Source organism: Mesocricetus auratus, unplaced genomic scaffold (genome assembly GCF_017639785.1).
Source record: "Mesocricetus auratus isolate SY011 unplaced genomic scaffold, BCM_Maur_2.0 Super-Scaffold_6730, whole genome shotgun sequence".
NCBI lineage: Eukaryota > Metazoa > Chordata > Mammalia > Rodentia > Cricetidae > Mesocricetus > Mesocricetus auratus.
The window spans coordinates 60,706,923-60,729,137 of record NW_024429184.1 but is presented as its reverse complement, the minus strand read 5'-3'; the positions used below and the strand labels follow the sequence as shown (position 1 = coordinate 60,729,137).

General features: G+C 44.5%; 1 protein-coding gene across 1 annotated transcript in view; it reads right to left on the bottom strand.

Moving 5' to 3' along the window:
- Positions 1-1,423: 1,423 nt before the first annotated feature.
- Positions 1,424-22,215, bottom strand: part of Sbspon (somatomedin B and thrombospondin type 1 domain containing) — a 28,851-nt gene continuing 8,059 nt past the window's right edge. Inside the window, exons 2-5 of the mRNA XM_005066768.4 lie at positions 16,749-16,943; positions 6,485-6,575; positions 5,458-5,634; positions 1,424-2,724 (exon numbers count right to left, since the gene is read on the bottom strand). Of these exons, the coding sequence (XP_005066825.1) occupies positions 2,607-2,724; positions 5,458-5,634; positions 6,485-6,575; positions 16,749-16,943 (581 nt within the window). The 3' untranslated portion in view covers positions 1,424-2,606. The remainder of the gene's footprint in view (positions 2,725-5,457; positions 5,635-6,484; positions 6,576-16,748; positions 16,944-22,215) is intronic.

The window sequence follows — 22,215 nt, the reverse complement described above, 5'->3', positions numbered from 1 at the left end:
CGCTTTTAATAAGGAAGTGCATCTGAAACCTCATCTGTCTAGAAGGCTGAGGTGAGCCTTCGTGCTTAGTCAGTGACTCCTGGACAGACAGCTGGCTTCAAGTTTATTTTCTCTCAGAGCTTAGAGGTTTTGTTGTTCGATTTTCAACACTACTGATGCTGAAGAAAGTCTGCCTCCGCAAGGGTCTTGTTCTTCTCTAGGTGGCCAAGTTTTCTCTCAGTGAACAGGATCTGAGACCTCCTACCTTTGGGAAGAAAGCTGCTCGATGCTGATTCCATCTTCTCTGAATGATATAAAATGAAGTTCCTGCCACCTCATCCAGCTCTTGTTTATCCATCAGTAAAATCTTGTTCTCCTTCAATCTTTGAAACGTGTGTCCCAGGTTGCTAGGGTGCTTTCCTAGCATGCATAACGTCTTAGGTTCAACCCTCCATACCAAAACATCAGAGTGAGGATGCACACTTGTAATGCTAGCACCTGAGATGCAGGGGGAGGAATCGGACCAAGGTTGTCCTCAGCTAAACAGTGAGTTCCAGGCCAGTTTGAGTTGCACGAGACCTTGTCTCAAAGGGGGGAAAAGATACATTCAAAGTTACTGAGTTGAGACTGCCTCCCCATCTTCTCACCTGTGTTGTCTGCGTAATTTATTTGGGAAGGAGAAGTAAGCTGTATTCCTCACCTAGACCTAAAAGTTGCATGACTCTTTCAATACACTTAACTGGCTACTTACGCCTGAGTGCCCAACCAAACATCCCAGAGCTATAGGATGTTTGTTATAAGCCATCCTTCATGGGTGCTGGGAATCAAACTTCAGGCCTCTCCAGGAGTAATGATCACTCTCTTAACTGTGAGCCATTTCTGCAGCCCCAAAATTCAAGGGTTATGTTTTTATTAATTTTCCATGAAAACAAGCTTGGCAGTTAAATAAAAATATAGTCACAAATACTATTGGAGGCATTTCCCACCCCTTTAAGCTTGCTACTGGCCTCTTGTTACATGATCAGTGCCAAAAAAATGCATATTTTAGGTGACCATGTTAGTGAATAATTATGCAATTCAATTCACCAAAGGATTTAATACCTTTTAAATATTGATTCCATTTTTCAAAGAAAATATCTTCAATTTAAAACCTCCTTCAAAAGGAAACCAGGCTGAGGTCCTGTACTGGAGTCTTGGGCGTACTCAGAGTGATCTTTACTGAAGTAGAGTCTTGGATGGGGAACCTGGAGCAGATGACTGCAGAATAGCTTGCCATCCTAGATCTGGATGTACACCGTGCCATTTGACTACAAACTCACCTATCTTCCAACCATAAGGTGAAGCTAATATTTTATTGCCTGTGTGTGAGAGCATAACATCTTCAGCGAGGTCAGTGCCTCCTATCATATGTACCGCTACCTCTCACCCCAAACATGTGCTGAAGTTGGACATTAAAAGATTGTTTTATTCTGCTTCAGGTACTAAACATTGGAAACAATCTTACATATGAATGATGGTAGACGGCTTATAATTAAGGCATTTGGCTCATTCATTGGTGCCAAAATTTCAGGAGAAGTTTAGCACTTTAAGCAATTCCCATGGATATTTGATCTTTTCAACTAACGAAAGAAAATTTCTTCTTTTAAACTTTTTTTTAGCATGGGCATTGACTTTTCATTACAAAACACCAAGAGAAATTTTAACAACTCCCTGTGGAAAATTATTTGTGACTATTTACTTGTAAGTTAATATATAGGAACTTGATGTGTGAGAGTCACATATATGTATATTTTTTGAAGTGAGAAGCTTTTTTTTTTTTTTTTTTTTTTTTTTTTGGTTTTTCGAGACAGGGTTTCTCTGTATTGTTTTGGAGGCTATCGGTCCAGCCCAGCCTCGAACTCACAGAAATCCACCTGCCTCTGCCTCCCGAGTGCTGGGATTAAAGGTGTGCGCCACCACCGCCCGGCAAGTGAGAAGCTTTTAAGAATGGGCAGTGCATGTCTTTTATCCCAGCACTTGGGAGGCAGACACAGGTGGATTTCTGAGTTCAACACCACCCTGCTGTACAGAATGAGTTCCAGGACAGCCAGGCTACACAGAAACCCCACCCCTCCCCACTCCAAAATGAAAAAATGAAGGACAAAGAAAAGCCAGCATGGGTGTAGTGGGACACTGTAGTCCCAACACTCACAAGGCAGAGGCAGTGAATATATGAATCAGGCCAGTCTGGTCTGCATAGTAAGTTCTAGGCTACATAGTGAGACCCTGTCTTTAATTTAAAACAAAGCACCAATAAAGACAAAGAATTTGTAGATGCCCTTAAACAAGAACTTACCCCAAACTGGAGCCCATGGTAGTGATTCTAGTACAAACAGACACATATTCTGTGGCCAAATGTAAGGTCAAGGTCATAGGCCACAGAGCCTGTAGTATGGGTCCTTAACTCAGTAAAAATAAAGGCAAAAAGGTTGTGAACCTTGGGAACTATCCCTAAGTTTTCTTTCTCAGAGGCAAAGCATGGCAATGGAGGGTGCCCGGGACTTGGCATAGTTTTGGAGGCTTGTGGAGTGTTGAACTCAGCAATGCTGTGCCCGCTGGTGAACGCACGCGGGTGGCTCCCAGCTGCTCTATATGAAAATGAAGTGGTGCACTTCTGGACAGGAGCAATGCTCTACTCGCCGCACTTTCTTCCAGGTCCCCTGACATCGAGGATTGCCAATGGCTTGCCAGCGAAGACTCTGATTTCTGAAACGATATTGCAGAAATGTAGGTTATACTAAAAGCAAACCAAAGGAAATTCTAATCTCCACAGTTATGTTTTTAAAAAGATCTGTGTATTCTTATTTGTGTGTATGGTTGTTGTGCCCAGACACATGTGAGTGTGCTGTATGCAGGCCTAGTGACCACAGGGGCCAGAAGAGGGTACTTGATCCCCTGGAGCTGGGTTGTTAGTCCCTGTGTGGGTGCTGGAAACTGAACCTAGATCCTCTACAAGAGTACCAAGAGCCAGCCCTACTGTTTTATTGTTTGTTGTTGATTTTAAAGACAATATGCTGACTAGTAGAATGTCAATCTTACACAAGCTAGAGCCATCCAAGAAGAGGGAACCTCAATTGAGAAAATGATCCCCACCAGATTGGCCAGTGGGCAAGCCTATGGTACATTTTGAAAGTTGATGCTTGATGTGAGAGGGTCCAGCTCACTGTGGGCAGTGCCGTCCCTAAGCTGATGGCCCTGGATGCTCTAAGAAAAGCTGAGCAAGCCATGGGGAGCAAACCAGTAAGCAGCACCCTTCCATGGCCTCCGCTCCAGTTCCTGCCTCCAGGTTCCTGCCCTGACTTCCCTAGGTGATAGACTTACAAACTGTAAAGTTAAATAAACCCTTTCCTTCCCAAACTGCTTTTGATCATAGTGTTTTATCACAGCTATAGAAACTATAACTAAGATAGCAATCCCAGTTTCAAAGTATATTACAAATCAGCTTTTTAAATTATTCACTTTTTATTTTATGTGTATTTATGTGTTTTGCCCAAATGTATGCCTGTGGGGGCCAGAAGTGGGCATTGGATCCCCCTGGAACTGGATTTACAAATGGATTTGAACTGCCATGTGGGTGCTGGGAATCAAAACTGGATCCTCTGGAAGAGCATCCAGTGCTCTTAACCACAGAGCCGTCTCTACCCCCTACACCCTCTTTTATAGTCACAAAGATTTCTCTTTCTGGGGTTCTGTCAATGTGAGTTACGAGTTAATCCCTATTCAAGGGCACTTAGGTTCAGAGAATGGTTTGGGTGTTTCCTCGTCCTTTTCTCCCGAGTGGATGCATGTACTGCACACAGGACAATAGTGTGTTGGGTATGTTTTAGTAAGGAGGGTCTAACCAAATGACCATTTTCATCTGTTCCAACTCTTTGATTTCATAATGAAAAATGAAAGAAGTACAGAAAGCAAAGCCAGAGAATTAAAATATTATTTATTAAGTCATTCATATAGTAACCAGTGTTTTAGTGCTTTCTTTATTGGGTACAAACTGAATTATAAATTCATTTAAAGTCATAATGGAGATGAGGTATTCAGAAAAACATCAAATCTAAATACTGGGTTTCATTTGATATGAATTCCTTACCTACTTTATTGCTCACATGGTGAACTCGATAAAGACTGCTAGGCACAAGCGACTAATAAACATGAACCGAATTATTAAATATTAAAACATTACGGGAATAACGATTAACTGGAAAGGTCAGTGTTTTACTTTTAATCTATTTTTACCAGTTACACCTTACATGCTGTGTGTGACTAAATTGGTCCTTGCCCATAGTGGTCCCAGTGATCCGTCTCCTAGCTGTGAATGGCATTTAGTGGGAGAGGCTTGCGGGGAGACACAGTGTCTGCAGTTGCTCCTCTCAGAAAACCCACCTCAAGCACAGCAGCGCTGGAACATCCCCGGGGTCAGAATCACCTGGGGTGGACTGGCATAGTATGATGCCTTATTTGCCCACCCCTTCTTTTGAGTGGCACTTGTGAGTTAAGGATGAATGCTATTTATTTTTTAGATTGTAGTTGTTTTATCGTATACGCACATGTGTGGGGGTCTTTCAGGAACCCAAAGAGCCGAGCTGCAGTTGCCAGCAGTGGTGGCCGCCCAACCTCGGTGCTGAGAACTGAACTCAGGTCCTCTGAAAAAGCAGCACAAACTCTTAACTGCTAAGCCGTCTCTCCAGCCACAGCTTTTATGTTTTTAAGAGTGGAAGGAAGCCGGTATGCTAGTCTACGTTTCTAATCCAGTATTTTGGAGGCGATTCTGGAGGGCTGCCGTGAGTTCCAGGCCACCCTGGTTAGAGTGGGATCCTATCTCAAACAGCAACCAAGAGTTAAGGAAGAACCAAAAGAGTAATATTTCACAACACATGAAAATCATACAAAACGTGAATTTTGGTGTTCACAAATAAGGTCTGTTAGAACAAAGCCAAGGTTTAAACAGTATCAGTGGCTGTTCTCCTGGCCAATATTAAAGTATGGTAGTTATGACAAATGATGTATTGGATGAAAAGCCAAAAATAACTGCTTTCTGATGTTTTATAGGAGAAGTTTCAGGTCCAGACCTAAGAGATTACTAAAACTCTGGTTCATTTGGTCCTAAGAAGTGGGGCCAAGAATGTGCATGTTCTAATTCTCCAATCCAAAAGATTCGGATTCAGGAGTCTATATAGTACCCTTGGAGTGAGCAGGGTTTTGGTAGCCTTTGGGGAACTTCATCTGAAATGAAGCCAATAACAAAACTGGCCTGTGTATTTCTCATGCAGAGAGCTTCTGGGTCCCTTAAATGAGAACCAAAGCCCTGCATTCGGGTCCTGGACAGGTTCTCCTCACTGCCCACATTCTGTGTTGATAGGCTGCACGCTGCTCATCGCTTTAGGACACAGAGGATGGGTCCTCAGGGAGCAGAAAAGCCCGTCAGTCAGTGTCCTTTCTTACCCATCAGAATCCAGGCCATCTCCAGAACAACGCAGGCTCACAGAATTCATAGCTGGAGGCTGACAGTCCACACACACAGTGTATCCCTCTCGGAGATACTGCATCCATCGAGTCAGGGGTCGGTTGTCCAGGGCACAATGAGGAGTCAGAGACTCTGTCTTGAACTCCATACAGTATCTGGAGCAAAAGAAGTCGAGAGGTCACTATACTTAGAAGTGGCAATAGTGTAGGAAGTCTTAAGGAGCCATGTCAACCCCATGTAGCAAAGATTATTCACTCTTTACTTTTTGAGGCAAGGTTTTACTGAGTAGCCCAGGTTGATCTCGTAACAATCCTCTTGCCTCAATCTTGTAAGTGATGACATTACAAATGTGTCACTGCCCAGCATGCATACTTACATACACACATACTCGAGACTGAGATAAGGGTTCACATAGCTCATACTGGCCTCAAAACCAACACTGTAGTTGAGGCTGGCCATGCATTCCTGATCCACTTAACTCCACCCCACACCCCAAATGTGAGGATTACAAGTGTGCACCACCATGCTCAACTCCATACTGTAACTTTTCTAAGGATAAAAGTCTGACGTTCAATGACTCATCGATAGTAAGCAGCATGGGGATCTGAACAAGTGGCTGTTAGGTCCCCTTCTCTGATGGAAGAGCAGACTCGGGTGAGCACGGACATGCCTTCCAGCCTGTGCATGCAGTATCAATGGGAAGCCCTCTGAATGAAAGAAAGTGTGTCAACTTTCAAATTCACAAAACAGTTCATGAAGACTCTCAGAAGCTGTTGGGCATAGTAGTGTACTCCTTTCATCCCAGACAGGCGGATCTGTGTGAGTTAGAGGCCAGCCTAGTCTACAGAGTTAGTTCCGGGACACCCAGGACTACACAGAGAAACCCTGTCTCAAAAACCAAAATGGGAGAAGGGGGAGGGAGGGAGGGAAGGAAGGAGGGACGGAGGAAGGAAGGAAGGAGGGAAGGAAGGGAAAACGCAACAGTAGTTTTAAAGCAACCATTACCCGGCATCTTCGGTGTGTGTAGACCACTGTGGAGATGTGGCTTGTATTGCTCTCTTCTTGTTGAATGCAGAGCTAGTTATAAAGGCAGGAACTAGAGAAGGGAGAATTACACTGTATTCATGCAGTCAAAGTGCTCAATAAGGTTTCCCAAACTGGGTTCTGTGCCTGTCTGAGGTCTCCATTTCCAAACCCAAAGATTTTAGTGACACGGCATCAAGAGTGACAGTTAAAGCATCTTCTGAAGCAAACTGAATAAGTATTTATATATATCTAGATAGCCAGAGAGAGAGCCACAGACCTCTGCTGAACATATTGGCCTCCAGGCGTGAGATCATAAAGGCAGGAGAGAGGCAGAAATAAAAGAAAATGGAGAGGAGACAAGGAAAGTGGTCATGGAGATTATAGCATGAGAAAGGAAGGAAGGAAGGGGAGGGAGGGATGGAGGAAAGAAAAAGACGACATAAGACAGGGAAATGCAGTGAAAATGAACTTCGAGAATAGATGGGAGGAAGACCAAAGGAAAGAAAAGGAGAGAAGGCAAGCAGAGGAAATGAGAAAGAATAAGGGAAGCAAGGTAAAAAGATATGGGTGCCCCCAAGCCTTTTGGGAGCCACAGCCTGGTAACCGAGGTCCCACAAATCCCTACAACTGAATGTGGAGCTTGTGGAAATTTAGCAAGAGTGAAATGTTTCTGGATGTGCACTGACAAAAAAGAAGTAACTTAAAGTCAAGTACACAATGAATAGGAGGTGTTTTAGCAATGGGCACCCTCATTGCATAACATGGCTTTCCCACAGCCTTGTTTCTGAGTATGCACACTTTACACTGTGAATGCCATCACATCAGGAAACACTGGCTCAGCTCTGAGACCACTGTGTATTAGGGTTTACATGTTTTTAGTGTAGATGCAAAGTCTTCTGCCCTTGCTGAAATAGAATGGCTCAGTTACAGTACACAAGGCCTTGATGTTTTCATAGGAGTGTTAAATTAGTATGTTTTCATATAGTGTTGTGTTAGAATGTCTGAATTTAAAAACTGCTGTTTGAGTTGCTGACTTGAGTTTCCTTTAAAAAAATTAAATATCAGTCAGTGATTTTGACTTGGGATTAGGACAGAATTTCCAACAATTTCTGAAATGGCCCTAAACATCCTTCTGCTGTTTTGTACTTTATATTTATGTGAGGCAGGGTGCTCAACATTGATGATTATAAAATCAAAAGTCAAGCTCTGAAAACGTCAAAGATGCTGTGTTCTGTGTATCAACCAGGACTTAACTATTATGTAAACATAAATAAGCCCATCCATCTCACTAGTGTGTATATTTGCCTTTCTCTTTAATAAGGGTAAAATTACATCAAAAACCAACTGTTTTAAAGTAAATTTCATTGTGACAGAAAACATTTCATTTGCTTACCTGTTTTATATACTTATGTATTTGGGGGTGAATTTGGAGGTAAAAATTTGGAGGGCAAAAAGGAATTGCAAGTAAAGAAAAGTTAAGAAGTCCTGGTTTAGTTTGGTGGTGGTGGTGGTGGCACACACCTTTTATATCAGCACTCAGGAGGCAGAGACAGGAAGATCTCTGTAAGTTCAAGGCCAGCCTGGTCTACAAAGTGAGTTCCAGGACAGCTAGGGCTGTCTTGAAGAAAAAAAAAGCAAAGCAAAAGACAAAAACTGCTGGTTTAGAGAACAATACCAAGGGAAAGAAGTTGGGCGGGGGAGGGTGGCTCAGGTGATAGTGTGTCGCTGCTGCACAAACTTGAGGACCTGCGCTCTATGCTGAGAAATCACATTAAGAAAGAAAATCCATGCCGGGCATTGGTGGTGCACACTTTTAATCTCAGCACTCGGGAGGAAGAGACAGGTGGATCTCTGTGAGTTCGAGGCCAGCGTGGTCTACAGAGTGAGTTCCAGGACAGCCTCCAAAAAACCCTATCAAAAAAATTAAAAAGAAAGAAAGAAAGAAAGAATCCAGGCGTGGCGGCAATTCCTATAGAATCCCAACACTGGGGAGAAAGGGGCAAGAGGATCCCTGGGTTCACTGGCCAGCCAACCCAGCTAAATCAGTGAGCTCTAGACCCAGAGAACCACCATGTCTCAAAATGTAAGGTGGAGAGAGGCTGAGGAATAGACCCAGCATCAACCATTGACCTCTGTATGTGTGTGTGCAAGCACATACAGACAGAAGGACAGACAGATGATATACGTGCACACACACATGCACGCGTGCGCGCGCGCACACACACACACACACACACACACACACACACAGCTATGTATGTTCAGTATAGACAATTTTTCCCAGAATATTTTCAGTCCTGCTTGGGTGAATCTACAGATGGACAGAGCCTGTGAGTGACTCAACAACCCCTCCTGCCGTTTGCATCAGAAACTGAACAGTCTAGACAAGGACAGTCACAGGCGGGTGTTAGGTTTTCAGATTCTAAAATTATTAATATGACCAAGCTGGTGGGAGGAAACAAGTTAAAAAAAAAAAAGCTTCCCACTACGTGTTGATTTTCCTGGCACCTGACTGCCACAAGATGGCAGGCCTTAATTCTTTTTCAGATTTTCCTTTCTTTTTCCCCTATTTCTCTCTCCCTCTCTTCCTTCTTATTTTAAGAGAAATGATCGTTTATTGACGTGTTCCTCAGACAAAATCAGTGGAGTCGGTTTTATTGGAAGCATTAGTCATGGACCAAATTCCATATCTTCCTCAGCTCCAAGTCTGGCTGGGCTGCAGCAGCAGCAGGTGTCTGCAAATGCGGAATGTAACAGCCCAGAAGACCTTGGCCTTTCCAGATGGGAAGGTCTAGTAAGTTTTCATAGGCAAAACCTGGACGTGTGTGTGTGTGTGTGTGTGTGTGTGTGTGTGTGTGTGTGTGTGTGTTCATGCAATAGAAGGTCAGCAGAAACATCAGATGTCAGTCCTCAAAGCTGTCTACCTTGTCTTATGACACAGGGCCTCTGCTGAGACTGGCTGGTCACTGTGGTCACTGATCTTTAGAGAGCATCTGTGTCCATCTTCTCGACACAGGCATTATAAGCACATGCTACCATGCCTGGCTTTCACCCATTCGTCTTCAGGACTTACGGTCCAGGGGCTGACAATGTAGCTCAGTTAGTAGAGCATTCTCTTAACATGACTGCGATCCCAAGCCCTATCCCTAGCACTAGAGAACAAAACACATTCTCACACACACACACACACACACACACACACACAATCCTATCCCTCAGGAGATAGGTGTATGAAGATCAGGTCAAGACCAGCCTGGACTGCAGGAGACCCCCCCTACTCATGTTTAGTTTCTGTGCTGATAGTCTGTGTTATTGTTTGTCTTGATAAGTAACCCAGACTGGTCTTGAACTCCCAGTCCTCTTGCCTGAGTCTCCACACCCCTGGCTCATGGCACATCATAAAAGCAAACCAGCTCCTCGGGATCCTGTCCCCACTCCAGCCGCTGCAGGGTTTGGATCCAGGTTCTCCTTCTCCCACGCATGAGTCTTCCATACACAGGCCAGGAGCCAGATGGCCCGCAGCAGCACTGGAACCAACGCCGCTCTTTAATAATAACCCACAAGTTTGACTTTCATATCTTTAGGGTTGTAAATAATTTAAACGTTATTTTTGCCTTCAGCCACACCTCTGCTTCTGTGTGGAAGCACATGCCTCAGGACACAGTCTCTCCATAAATGACGGTCCCCTTCCTGGCAGCAGTGTTCAGATGTAATATAGTCTTTGTTCAGAGGCCATCTGCCAACTCTTTGGCAGCCTATGAACCCACCATTGTTCACTTTTACAACAAACTTCACCTTTAAAAAGCACGGCACTGCACATGTTTCCTTTGAACATGAAAGTAAATGAAATTTGCTCTGAGAATTCCATAAGCCCTCTGACACAAGGGCATGCCACAAAAAAAAAAAAGCAGGCTGCTCTGTACATACAATACAGAAGAGAATAAAAGGGAAGTTTGGCAAATAGCCCCTACCTGGAAACATAGTTTATATTATTGCACACTGGTCTTTTGTGGGGAGGAAAATGCATATAAACCTCAGTAATGTACAACAGTTCGGTTTTTATATTTGCTTTTAGGATAAAATATAATCATATACCTTAAGTCAAACAAGAAAAACTCATTAAGGAGAGAGTAATCTTGTTCACTGGCTTCATGGGGCTCTTATATCTTGACTTAGTCACCAGACTCTGTAATCCTAATTTTGATGATGACAATACGGAGGGGAAAGCGGGGCAGGAGTTGTAGCCATGGGCTTCAAGTTTTACTTCTGATAGCCCCACACTATCAGTTGCCTCCCAGAACTCTGTTGTCTTCATGTGTAAGCCCTATTCCCTGTGGAAAACAGAACAAGGCATTCCTATAACCTCAAGATGTCTAAATCCCAATCTCCAGAATGTGTGGATGCCTGAATGTGTGATGTTACATGGCAAAGAGGAATTAAATGTAGATGGAATTCAAATTGCTAGTCAGCTGAATCTGACATGAGAAGGTTCTCCATCTTCTAGATGTGTCCCAGGCAATCACAAGGAACTTTTTAAAAATCTGATGGGAGATTTTTTAGAAGATTTTTTAAACAGATTTTCAGAAGACAGGCATCGACAGATGCAATGTCGCTAGGTGTGAAGATGGAAGGGACCATGCGACAAGGACTGTCCTTAATCTCTGAAGATGAGAAAACATGCCCACACACCAACCTGAGGACCTTTTTATGTATAGTTAGTTAGTTATTGGGGCAGTGGTGGGTGCATGCCAGTGTGTGTGTGTAGAGGCCAGAGAAAGGCTGGCAGGGGTTGGTTCTCTCCCTCTACTGTGGGCTCCAGAAATTGAACTCCAGCTGGAGAACCTGTCTACCACCATGCTCTGTTGGCCTGAGCTGTGATGAGCTGGGATGCACTTGTTGTTTGGCTTCGGATCTCTAAAGCCTACCACGGCCATGACACATGAGTGTTTAATGAATGAGAGATGACTGAATGAATGAAAATGTGAGCGAGATCTGGCTATGACATGTGTCACCCACTGATCATAGGATTGGTTCAGCTTATCTGGCTGGCTAAGCAGGTGTCCCCATCTTCCCTGGACACTCCCTGAGCCTCCTATCTCTCTCTAGCTGTGTGTTTAGCTGAAGAGGAGGACAGCTCCTGACAGAGGAGGGCCAGCCTTCATGGCTGTGAGAGCAGCTGTGCTCCCCTGCTGGGACCTCCACACAGTCTCAAAGAGTCTGAATGACCAGGAGCCCTGAAGAATCCTCCAGATGGGATGCTTAATACCACGGTTTCACTTCCCTCCTTTCCCTGAGCTGTTCATCTCCTAATGTATACTTCATGGACACTCGTGCCTTTCCTGAGTTTCTTCTGGGGTGGGGGTGGGGTTGTTTAATTAAGCCAAGTGAGGAAACCCTGCATATTCTATCTCTGCAGAGTGAACATGTCTTAATCATCATTAGTTCTGAAATGTTCTTTGGTAGAGGAAACAAATCCCTTTTGTTCACATTATTAACACAAAAGAAGATATGCTTGGAAACTTTTTTGCCAGCCGTGATGCAGGCAGAGGTGTGAGGCAGAGGTGGGATCTTCTGAAACTCTAGTGAACATTAGACACTCCAGAAGGGTTTGTTACAACTCAGACAGAGCTGGATCCACCCTAGGTATTCTGCTCCCATGGGCCTGAGTCGGCCCCAGAACGTCTGTTTCTAAGGAGTTACTAAGAAGTCCAGATCCCCATGGTCTAGGATCTCATGTTAGGAAGCACTGCAGTGGAATATTCAGTGGGCTCTATGATCCTCAGCAAGCCTGAGTGGAGTCGTCACTACAATCCATCCCCCACCCCCACCCCCTGGGGGGGGGGCTTGAGGACCAAAGCTGAGACTAAAAATGTGAAGATTGCCCTCTTCTTTACAAACTATGAGGTTGTTACTTACGAGTTTAGGAAGGGAGTGTAAACACAAAGTCTGCACAGCGTTAGAGCAAGGCCACAAGCAGCTTCAAGAAGCAAGAGCAAAAGACTACTGCATCAAATCCTCAAGGTGTGGTGGCAGGCCTTCGAGAAGGGAGATTCGTGACCAAGTGGATGAGGACTTCAGAAGAACATCTGGAGCTGCTGGACAGACGTAGGCACCTCCAGGCAGAAAAGAGACTGTCCAGGGCTCTGAGCACCGCCAGGTTCTCCTGGGTCCGCGCTGTCCCTTGAGTGTCCGATAACCACACTTCCTGGTGCTCGCAGCTTGTGTCCCTTCCTAGCTTCCCTGCTGTCTTTCAGAAAGAGAGTCTGGACTGGGAAGTGGCGGGCAAGAGCCTGGGTGTTAGAGAAACCCTTCTAGCAGCCAAATACTGTGAATAAACGGAGCAGATGCCCTTCCTGCTGAGTAGACTCTGCGTCTTAAGTGCCACCGATATCCATACAGCAACTGTCTTGTGTCTGGAGAGGGCCTGGACTGAGTCTGAACTATACCCTGTGATCCCTCCTGAGAGCTGCCCCTTTGGAGCTGCATAATGATCTCTCCCTGAGTTTAACACGACTGCTACAGCACTGAGAGGCCTCCACCATGATCCTTTGCAATCACAGATCTGATCACAATGGTTCCTACAGAAAACACCTCAGTGGCTTTCCTAGGCTCTTCACAAAAAGACAAGAGTCTAAAAATATAATCCTCTCTAGTTCAAAAGTTTGCTGGCACCAACCCCCAAAATTTCCCACATCCAGTATTTTTTAATAGTCAAACAAGGGCTTGAGGGATAACTCAGTAAGCAAAGTGCTTGAGGACTTGAGTTAATCCCTAGAAACCACATAAAAACAGCTAGACATGGGGGACCCCAGCACTGGGGAGGCATAAAGAAGCCAGCCTAGTTTAATTGGTCAGTTCCAGGCCAGTGAGAGATCTTATTGAAAAAATGAGAAAAACCGGTACCTGAGAAATGACGACTGAGGTTGTCCTTTGACCTTCAGATGCATGAACACCTTACACAGTCAAAGAAGCAGTTTTTTAGGCACTTGGGGCTCGCTTCTTTGCTTGCTTGCCTTCCTGTGGCATTACACACAGTATCCACCGACCACTCACATTGTACAGTCTGGGATTCCACTGCCCTTCGTACTTCCCTCAGCCAGAGGCACTTCAGAATGCCGTGGAGTTACATCACTAAGAGCCCTCTCCAGCTCCTCTACCTTGGTGTTACTGTGCCCTCCTCTCCTCTGGAGAGCAGTCCCACCCTTCCAGAACACAGTGCACGGTGCTGTGTGGATTGCCCTCTCATCCTCTGCTCAAGCACTGCCCATTGAGGTTTGTCTCTCATGGGCCTGTGGTCAGCCCTTCAAACTGTCTACAACTGACCATCAGGTTTAAGCATGCTGGCCTCTCTTCTGGGCAGCTCAGGATTTCTTGGCCTCATCTCCGAGGAAACCCCTGTCCCTCAGGACTAAAGGGAGTTACCTCATCACTACTGCTTACAGTTCCTTGTGTGTCTGATTTCCTTGCTTCATTTGGACAAATTACCATGCATCTAAATTTCTATGATAATTTCCCGGAGTCACAGATATAAATGTCCTGGAATCATCTGATGATTATGTCCCTTTCCTCCATATGGCAATCTCTGGGACTTTGGGCCTCATGTTAACTTTCCTCCCCACCATAACCCCAGCATACAGCCCACGTCTGGGACCAAGCTGGCGCTCATAAAGTAAATACTTACACGTGGGGGCGTGGGGGGGGGGACAAAGAATGAAATTGCTTGATAAAGATCATGTTGATGTAAAATTTTCCAGGTTCTTCTAAAAAACATGTGGACTTTTCTGCCCAGGGAAGTCAACATTTTGCCCCACTGGATTCAGTCATATTGATGCTGGGCTCTGTTTATTTCTTTGTGAGACTCACAAAGTTCCTGGTGCATTAGTGAACTAAATTGCCAGCCCACTTCATTATCTGTGGCACATCGGATCCACCTTTCCTTCCTTCCTTTCCTTCTTTCCCTCCCTCCCTTTCTTTTTTTTTTGTAGATGGGCTCTGATTATGTTGTCCAAGGCAGCCTTGAACTCTTAGACTTAGTGATCTTTCTGCCCTAGAGTATCTTGAAGCACTGGTCCTTGCCACTACACCCAGACAAAATAACCTTTTCACCTGACTCACACAGATCTGACCACTTCAGCCCCAGTCCAGTAGGCAGGAGATGAGAGGAGGGGAGATGAGAGGAGGGGAGGGGAGGGGAGGGGAGGGGAGGAGAGGAGAGATGAGGAGGGTTTCAAAAGATCACTTTATCATATCACTTTGCTTCCGTTGTTCATATTTGTTAGTGTGTAAATTAAAAGCTCTGTTTAACCAGAAATCATAATGGAATGAAGTGGTTACCATGGCTAGAGGATTGCTAGCCTGTGTGAAATACCATCACCCTATCGGATGTCCTCTGCCACCTGCTTGATTGATTTGCTGAAAACCGAATGCGTGTGTGCAAGCGCTGGAGTGAACCAATGCACGCATTCCAGTGCTGGAGTGAAAACCAATGCATGCATGCCAGTGCTGGAGTGAAAACCAATGCACGCATGCCAGTGCTGGAGTGAAAACCAATGCATGCATGCCAGTGCTGGAGTGAAAACCAATGCATGCATGCCAGTGCTGGAGTGAAAACCAATGCATGCATTCCAGTGCTGGAGTGAAAACTAATGCATGCATGCATTCCAGTGCTGGAGTGAAAACTAATGCATGCATGCATTCCAGTGCTGGAGTGAAAACTAATGCATGCATGCATTCCAGTGCTGGAGTGAAAACTAATGCATCATGCATGCCAGTGCTGGAGTGAAAACCAATGCGCGCATTCCAGTGCTGGAGTGAAAACCAATGCATGCATTCCAGTGCTGGAGTGAAAACCAATGCACGCATTCCAGTGCTGGAGTGAAAACTAATGCATGCATGCCAGTGCTGGAGTGAAAACCAATGCACGCATTCCAATGCTGGAGTGAAAACCAATGCATGCATGCCAGTGCTGGAGTGAAAACCAATGCACGCATTCCAGTGCTGGAGTGAAAACTAATGCATGCATGCATTCCAGTGCTGGAGTGAAAACTAATGCATGCATGCCAGTGCTGGAGTGAAAACCAATGCGCGCATTCCAGTGCTGGAGTGAAAACTAATGCATGCATGCATTCCAGTGCTGGAGTGAAAACTAATGCATGCATGCCAGTGCTGGAGTGAAAACCAATGCGCGTATTCCAGTGCTGGAGTGAAAACTAATGCATCATGCATGCCAGTGCTGGAGTGAAAACCAATGCGCGCATTCCAGTGCTGGAGTGAAAACCAATGCATGCATGCCAGTGCTGGAGTGAAAACCAATGCACGCATTCCAGTGCTGGAGTGAAAACTAATGCATGCATGCCAGTGCTGGAGTGAAAACCAATGCACGCATTCCAATGCTGGAGTGAAAACCAATGCACGCATTCCAATGCTGGAGTGAAAACCAATGCACGCATGCCAGTGCTGGAGTGAAAACCAATGCATGCATTCCAGTGCTGGAGTGAAAACCAATGCATGCATTCCAATGCTGGAGTGAAAACCAATGCACGCATTCCAGTGCTGGAGTGAAAACTAATGCATGCATGCCAGTGCTGGAGTGAAAACCAATGCGCGCATTCCAGTGCTGGAGTGAAAACCAATGCATGCATGCCAGTGCTGGAGTGAAAAATAATGCATGCATTCCAGTGCTGGAGTGAAAACCAATGCACGCATTCCAGTGCTGGAGTGAAAACCAATGCATGCATTCCAATGCTGGAGTGAAAACCAATGCACGCATTCCAGTGCTGGAGTGAAAACCAATGCACGCATTCCAGTGCTGGAGTGAAAACCAATGCATGCATTCCAGTGCTGGAGTGGTGCTCAGTGGCAGAGTGCCTGCTTTACTTAGTGTATGTTCAATGCCCAGTAAGAGGAAAAAGGGTCAGTCAGCTGGGTGCTAATTCATGTGGTTTATTACTGAATCCATGCAAAACTGAAAGCACCATCCCCTTACACACACACACACACACACACACACACACACACACACACACACACACGGAGGGAAAAACAAGAGAAAGAGAGGCATGTATGCACACAGCAGGCTATTGATCCCTTAATAAGCGTTTCCTGAACTCCTATCTACTTTAGTCAGACTGGTCCACCCCACTCCCTCCACTTTATGGAACTTTCCCTACACTGAACATGACCTTTCAGGAAGTAGCCAAGTCATCAAAAGCAACAAAGGCAGCAGCCATGAAAACATCAGTACCAAAGGAATGCCCGCAGTCCTGGCCCTGCGATGAGGAGTACTCGAGGCAGCCGGCTCTCTCTTCCAGGGGCGGGCAGGGTGCCCCTCCGTTCAGTGGCTCCTGCTGCACTAAGCGCCTGCGTACACGCGTCGTGGGCCGGCACTGGCCGGCACAGCCACTCCAGGGACTCCATTCTCCCACAAAGCAAGGGCGAGCTGGGAAAACAGAATGACAGCACGCTCACCTGAGTAAACCCTGTCAGCCGGGTTGGTCTGCCCACGCAAACAGCGGCTTATCTAGCTCGTGTAACTTCATAAACTCAGCCATGACTGTATTCTGGGAACACAGCAAGTCCCAGAGACATGAACTCCCCCTACCCTGATGGTTAACCGATAAGTATGTACTTCTGAGGAGGTCCCGGATCTTGAGGGGTGGCCAGGGACACATCCCAGGTAAATTGCTACAGGATGCTTCCTCATACTCCTAGGCTTACAAAGCTTTCTTTCTCCTCCCCCCTTAATAGTAATTTTTATCCCCACCCCTGACCATAATATGATTTTCTTTCCAAATTATATTTTCACTTGTACATATTTATGGAAGATGGTGTGGTGTTTCAATACATGTGTACAGTGTGTAATGATCAGATTATTCATTGGTAAGTCAATTTTCTTAAATACGGAACTAATAGCCATTCCAGTTAACAGCCACAATCACCGAGCTGTGCTACAGAACATTAGGAGTTATGTCTCCTAACTGTATCGCTCTACCTGTGACTATCCTTTCTCCATTCCCTCTTCCTCCCTCCCTCCCTCCCTCCCTCCCTCCCTCCCTCCCTCCCTCCCTCCCTCCTTCCCCAGAGCCTTATTAACAGTAATATACGTTCACTGTAAACCAGAGAAAATAATTAAATAACAAAAATGTACCTTACCCACCAATAGCCCCAGTACTTGCTGATCAATCCTTATAGAAAATGTAATATAGCTATAGTGTGACTCAACAGTAATAACAACAAAATTGTCACATAGACCTGTGGGATAGAACAGAGGACCCTGCCGTAAGTCCACATAACTACAGCCACCTGATTTTTCACAAAGAAGCAGAAGCACACACACACTGGAGGAAAGATACCTGCCAAGTCCAAAAGCACCCCCCCCAAAATGCCACTGCTGGTGGCACTGCCCTAAATAGAAGGACTCTGACTGGGTAAACGGAAGGGCCGTTATTAGGCAAACAAGACTAAATGTTTCTGTTCACAGGAATCCACCCATAACCTTCCCCCGAAAGGTTCACCACCCCTGGCAAGGGCAGCTAGTACTGGACCAATGGAGACAGCCTGTGTCAGCTCAGATCCCTACCCTGCTGGCTATCAGGAAATCAGCTTGCATTTCTACCATTTGCTTCTCTAAATGATGCTGGGGAAACTGGATATGTATATGGAGAAGAATGAAACTGGATGCTTATCTCTCTCTCATCCTGAATAAAAATCAATTCCAAGAGGATCAAAGATCTCAGTGTTGTCCCCTGAAACTGCTACAAGATAAAGCAGTGTGTCTGCTCTAAAAATGTGGGCAGGACTGTCTGAATGGGGCTCCAGGAAATAAGGCCAAGAACTGACAAGTGAGATCTCACGAAACGTAAGAGCTTCTGTATCGCAAAAGAAACTGTTTATGGAGTGAAGAGGCAGCCTACAAAATAGGAGACAATCTTTGCCAACTATACATCTGACAGAACTAGTGCCTAGAAAACTCAATATCAAGATAACAAATGACATTGTTAAGAAATGGTCTGTGCACTGTCTACCATACCAGGAGCTGGGAGACATTAAAGGTGAACTTGTTTTTATTGATTGACCAGTTTTCCTCTGCCTTTCTATCTGCTTTCTCCCATTTTTGTTTACCTTTGCACACAGACCCCCATTTAATAAATGCTATGGATCTTAGGCTAAATAAATAAATAAATGATGGTTTAAAAGACTGGAGCTCTCAAAAGAAGCACAAACGACTAATAAATACTTTTAAAAGTGTTCAACATCCTTAGTCATCAGGGAAATGCAAATTTTAAAAAGTGCTTTGAGATTTCATCATACTCCAGTAAGAATGGCTATTATCAAGGAAACAAATGACCGCAAAGGCTGGCAAGATTGTGGGGGAAAGGCAACCCTTATTCACTGTTGTCACTAGAGTTAAACTGGTAGAGCCACTATGGAAATCTGTGTGGAGGTTCCTTCAAAACTCTAAAAATAGAACGGCCGTTTTATTCAGCAACACAACTGTGGTCTGTCTCCTAAGCTAGAACACAGCACACTTTCCCCCTGAACCTCTCTTTTCTTTGGTTTTGTTGAAACAGAGTCTCTCTACGTAGCCCTGGCTGTAACGGAACTTACTTTGCAAACAAAGCTGGCCCCAAACCCACAGAGATCTGCCTGACTCTGCTGTAATTAAGACATGTGCCACCACACCGCCCGGCGCCACCTGAGCCTCTGGAATCCTAGTATTATAGATCTGTCCCTGAGCTAGATGCTAAAACTTTCTTTTCTACAAAACAAGATCCCCTTCCCCTATTGCCCTCATACTCAAGTCCATAGTGCTTCTTATATACAACCTCTCTGACTTTTGAAAACTTCTTTGTTTCCCAGCATACTCTAGCTGAGAAGTCATGATTTGGGGAGGACATATTTAGTAACATATATCTTATCCCTAGTAAGAAAAGTGTACACAGAATCCAAAGTTCAAGAAACTTTATACTATTTAAAGCATCCTTCATCTACTATCCAAAACCCATTGGTATCACATGTCAACCACCTTCAAGCACAAGGTGAACCATGTTGGTCTCCTAACCCTTTGGGAAATCAGAAACATGTCACTTCTTGCTCTGTTCATCTCTGATATCCTTCTTCATTTGAATAATGTGTCTAAAGGTGGAACTCCACAGTTCATATATTGATGGCCTCGTTGTGACTAAGATACTGAACAATCTATGGACCATTTAAAATTGTCTATTCAAGGCCCTTGTCCATTTTTAAATTGCATTTTTAGCTTTCTGTTCTTGTAGAGTTGTAGGATGAATAGTAAGTTCTTGTCAAATTGATAGTTTTCATATGTTTACTTCTATGCCTGTCTTTTTTCTTTCTTGGTGGTGTCTTTTCATGCAAAAAGAAAAACTGTTTTTGTAATCCAATGGAGACTGACTCACCTATTTTTGTTGCTGGCTTACCTGTGCCTTGGGCTCAGAACTGGGTGTATTTTGACACACAGCTGCCACATTGTGGAGAATTTTCCTAGTGATTTCTCCTACAAGTCTATAGCTTGTCAGGTCTTTTATTAACTTTAATATTTGTCTGTGGAAATAAGCATTGGTTTGCATTTGGATACCCAGTCTTCCTGGCACCACTTGAAGAGACCATCCTTTCTCCTCATCATCTTAGCACCCTTGTCAGAAGCTCACTAACCAGTAGCCAGGTGTGGCGGCACACACCCACCTTCTCAGCACTTGGAGACTGAAGTAGGGGCCTGGGAATTCCTGGTTAGAGAGTGAGACTTGTTTCAGAGGTGTCCATCTATATAGTGGGACAGGTGTGGTCAAACAGAGCAGCCCATATCATGTCATCAAGGAGACGGAGAGAGCCCCTCTCCAGAAGCCACTCTGTAGACTCCCCGGCTGGTAATTGGTTGTGAAAGATGTCTCTGACCTTCATTCTTCCTTTACCTCACTTCCTCCCTGGACCTCCTCATCCGGAGTCGAGCTGGTCTTTCATGTGTTGAACTTGAACAACACTTAATATTTGGATTTTAAAATTCATTTATTTCAAATTTTAAATTTTGAGCAATACTATAATATAAAATTGGGCCATGCCATTAGCTTGGAATTTAGCTTAGGTTTGACTTTTACCATACATTAACAGATGACACTGGGGAGTATTTTCTGAAAGAATTGAGTCTCTCGGGAATTCTTTGAAACTGTGTCTCATGCCCAGAATTTGTTTGGTTGGTTTGGTACCATGACTGAATTCTTCAGAGGTCACAGAATCACTGCGTCAACTGTTATTCTTATTGTCTAAGATGTGTCCTTGACCAAAAAAAGTTAGTTGCTATTTTTCCTATCTGACTTTCAAATTCCCGTAAAGAGCTGAGTATCACAGTGTATCTGTAGTCCCAGATACTAAAGGGCTGAGACTGGAAAATTCATCAGTAGCCTGGACAGGGTTTATTGCAGCCTAACTCAAAATAAATAAATAAATACAAACAGAAGTTCTAGGTTACAAGACAATGTCTCCATGGCTTCCACCTAAGACAAAATGGAAGAGGGGTTGAAATATAATTATGTGAATAAAATTGTGTTCCATAAGATTTTGTGCTAGATTACTCTGGTATATTTATTTGCCTTCCACTGGAAGGATCTATTCTTGATTCTCTTATGAACTTTTGATTGAGTTGGAATTCACTGTAGACCACAAGAGATCATTGTACAGGAACTTCTGGCAGATTTATTACAAGTCATATATTAGAGCTGCATGACAGGTATTTCCTTTTGAACTATTTCATTAACAGCCCTGCCCCTTTCCCGCTAAACTTATCTTTACAGACAACATGCTAGAATATTCTTTCTTCAGATTCAGTCTTCTCATTCTTTACATCTGCCTTTACAGCTGTAAATGGGGTCTGTCACTGTGTTACCTAGTTAGCTGGTGCATGATGGCTCTGGACTCCATGCTGGTCAGCTGTTTAACTGTTAGGATTTGATGGCATCATTCCACTCCCTTTTGAGGAAGGAAGTCTAGATTTAATGAGTGCAGGAAATTCGGTGACGTCTTTCTCTTCTTTGTTTAAACTGAGCCCAGTATTCAGGTTGGGTTTTCTACAGAAGCAGCCTATGGGATGTGGACTTGAATGCAAGGCCTTGATTTGGAAAGTGGAGAGCAGACACAAAATACACATCTGTTCCTACCGTTGGCCTCGCACACCTCTGACTCTCGCCTCACTGGACCGTGAGAGTAATGAATCTTCCAGAGAGTGAGGAATGATGGAGTTCTTCTTGTTGGTTAACTGGTCTCAGATACCCCTACCTCCAGGCACAGAATGACCAAGAACAGAAAAGCAGTTATACTGCATACAAGAATAAGGTACATTTTTACATGTTCTGATAGGGAGAGCTGGTCAAATCCAAAGTCAATAACCTTAAAAACTGTCTCACTATTTATTGTTTTCAGACAGGGTCTCACCATGCAGTCCCAGCTGTACTGGAATTTATATGTAGACCATGCTGTTCTTGAACTCTCAGAAATTTGTTCAAGTGCTGAGATTAAAGATGTGGGCCGCCATACATGACTTTTCTTTTGCTTTTGTTTGTTTTTGTTGTTGTCTGGTTTGGGTTGGAAAGGGTTTGGTTTCTTTGCTGTGGAAGAGAACGTTAAGGAAGAAGGCATTTATTTGGTTTACGGTTTCAGAGACGGAGAGTGTGGCACAGCAGCTGAAAGACCAAAAGAGGTCA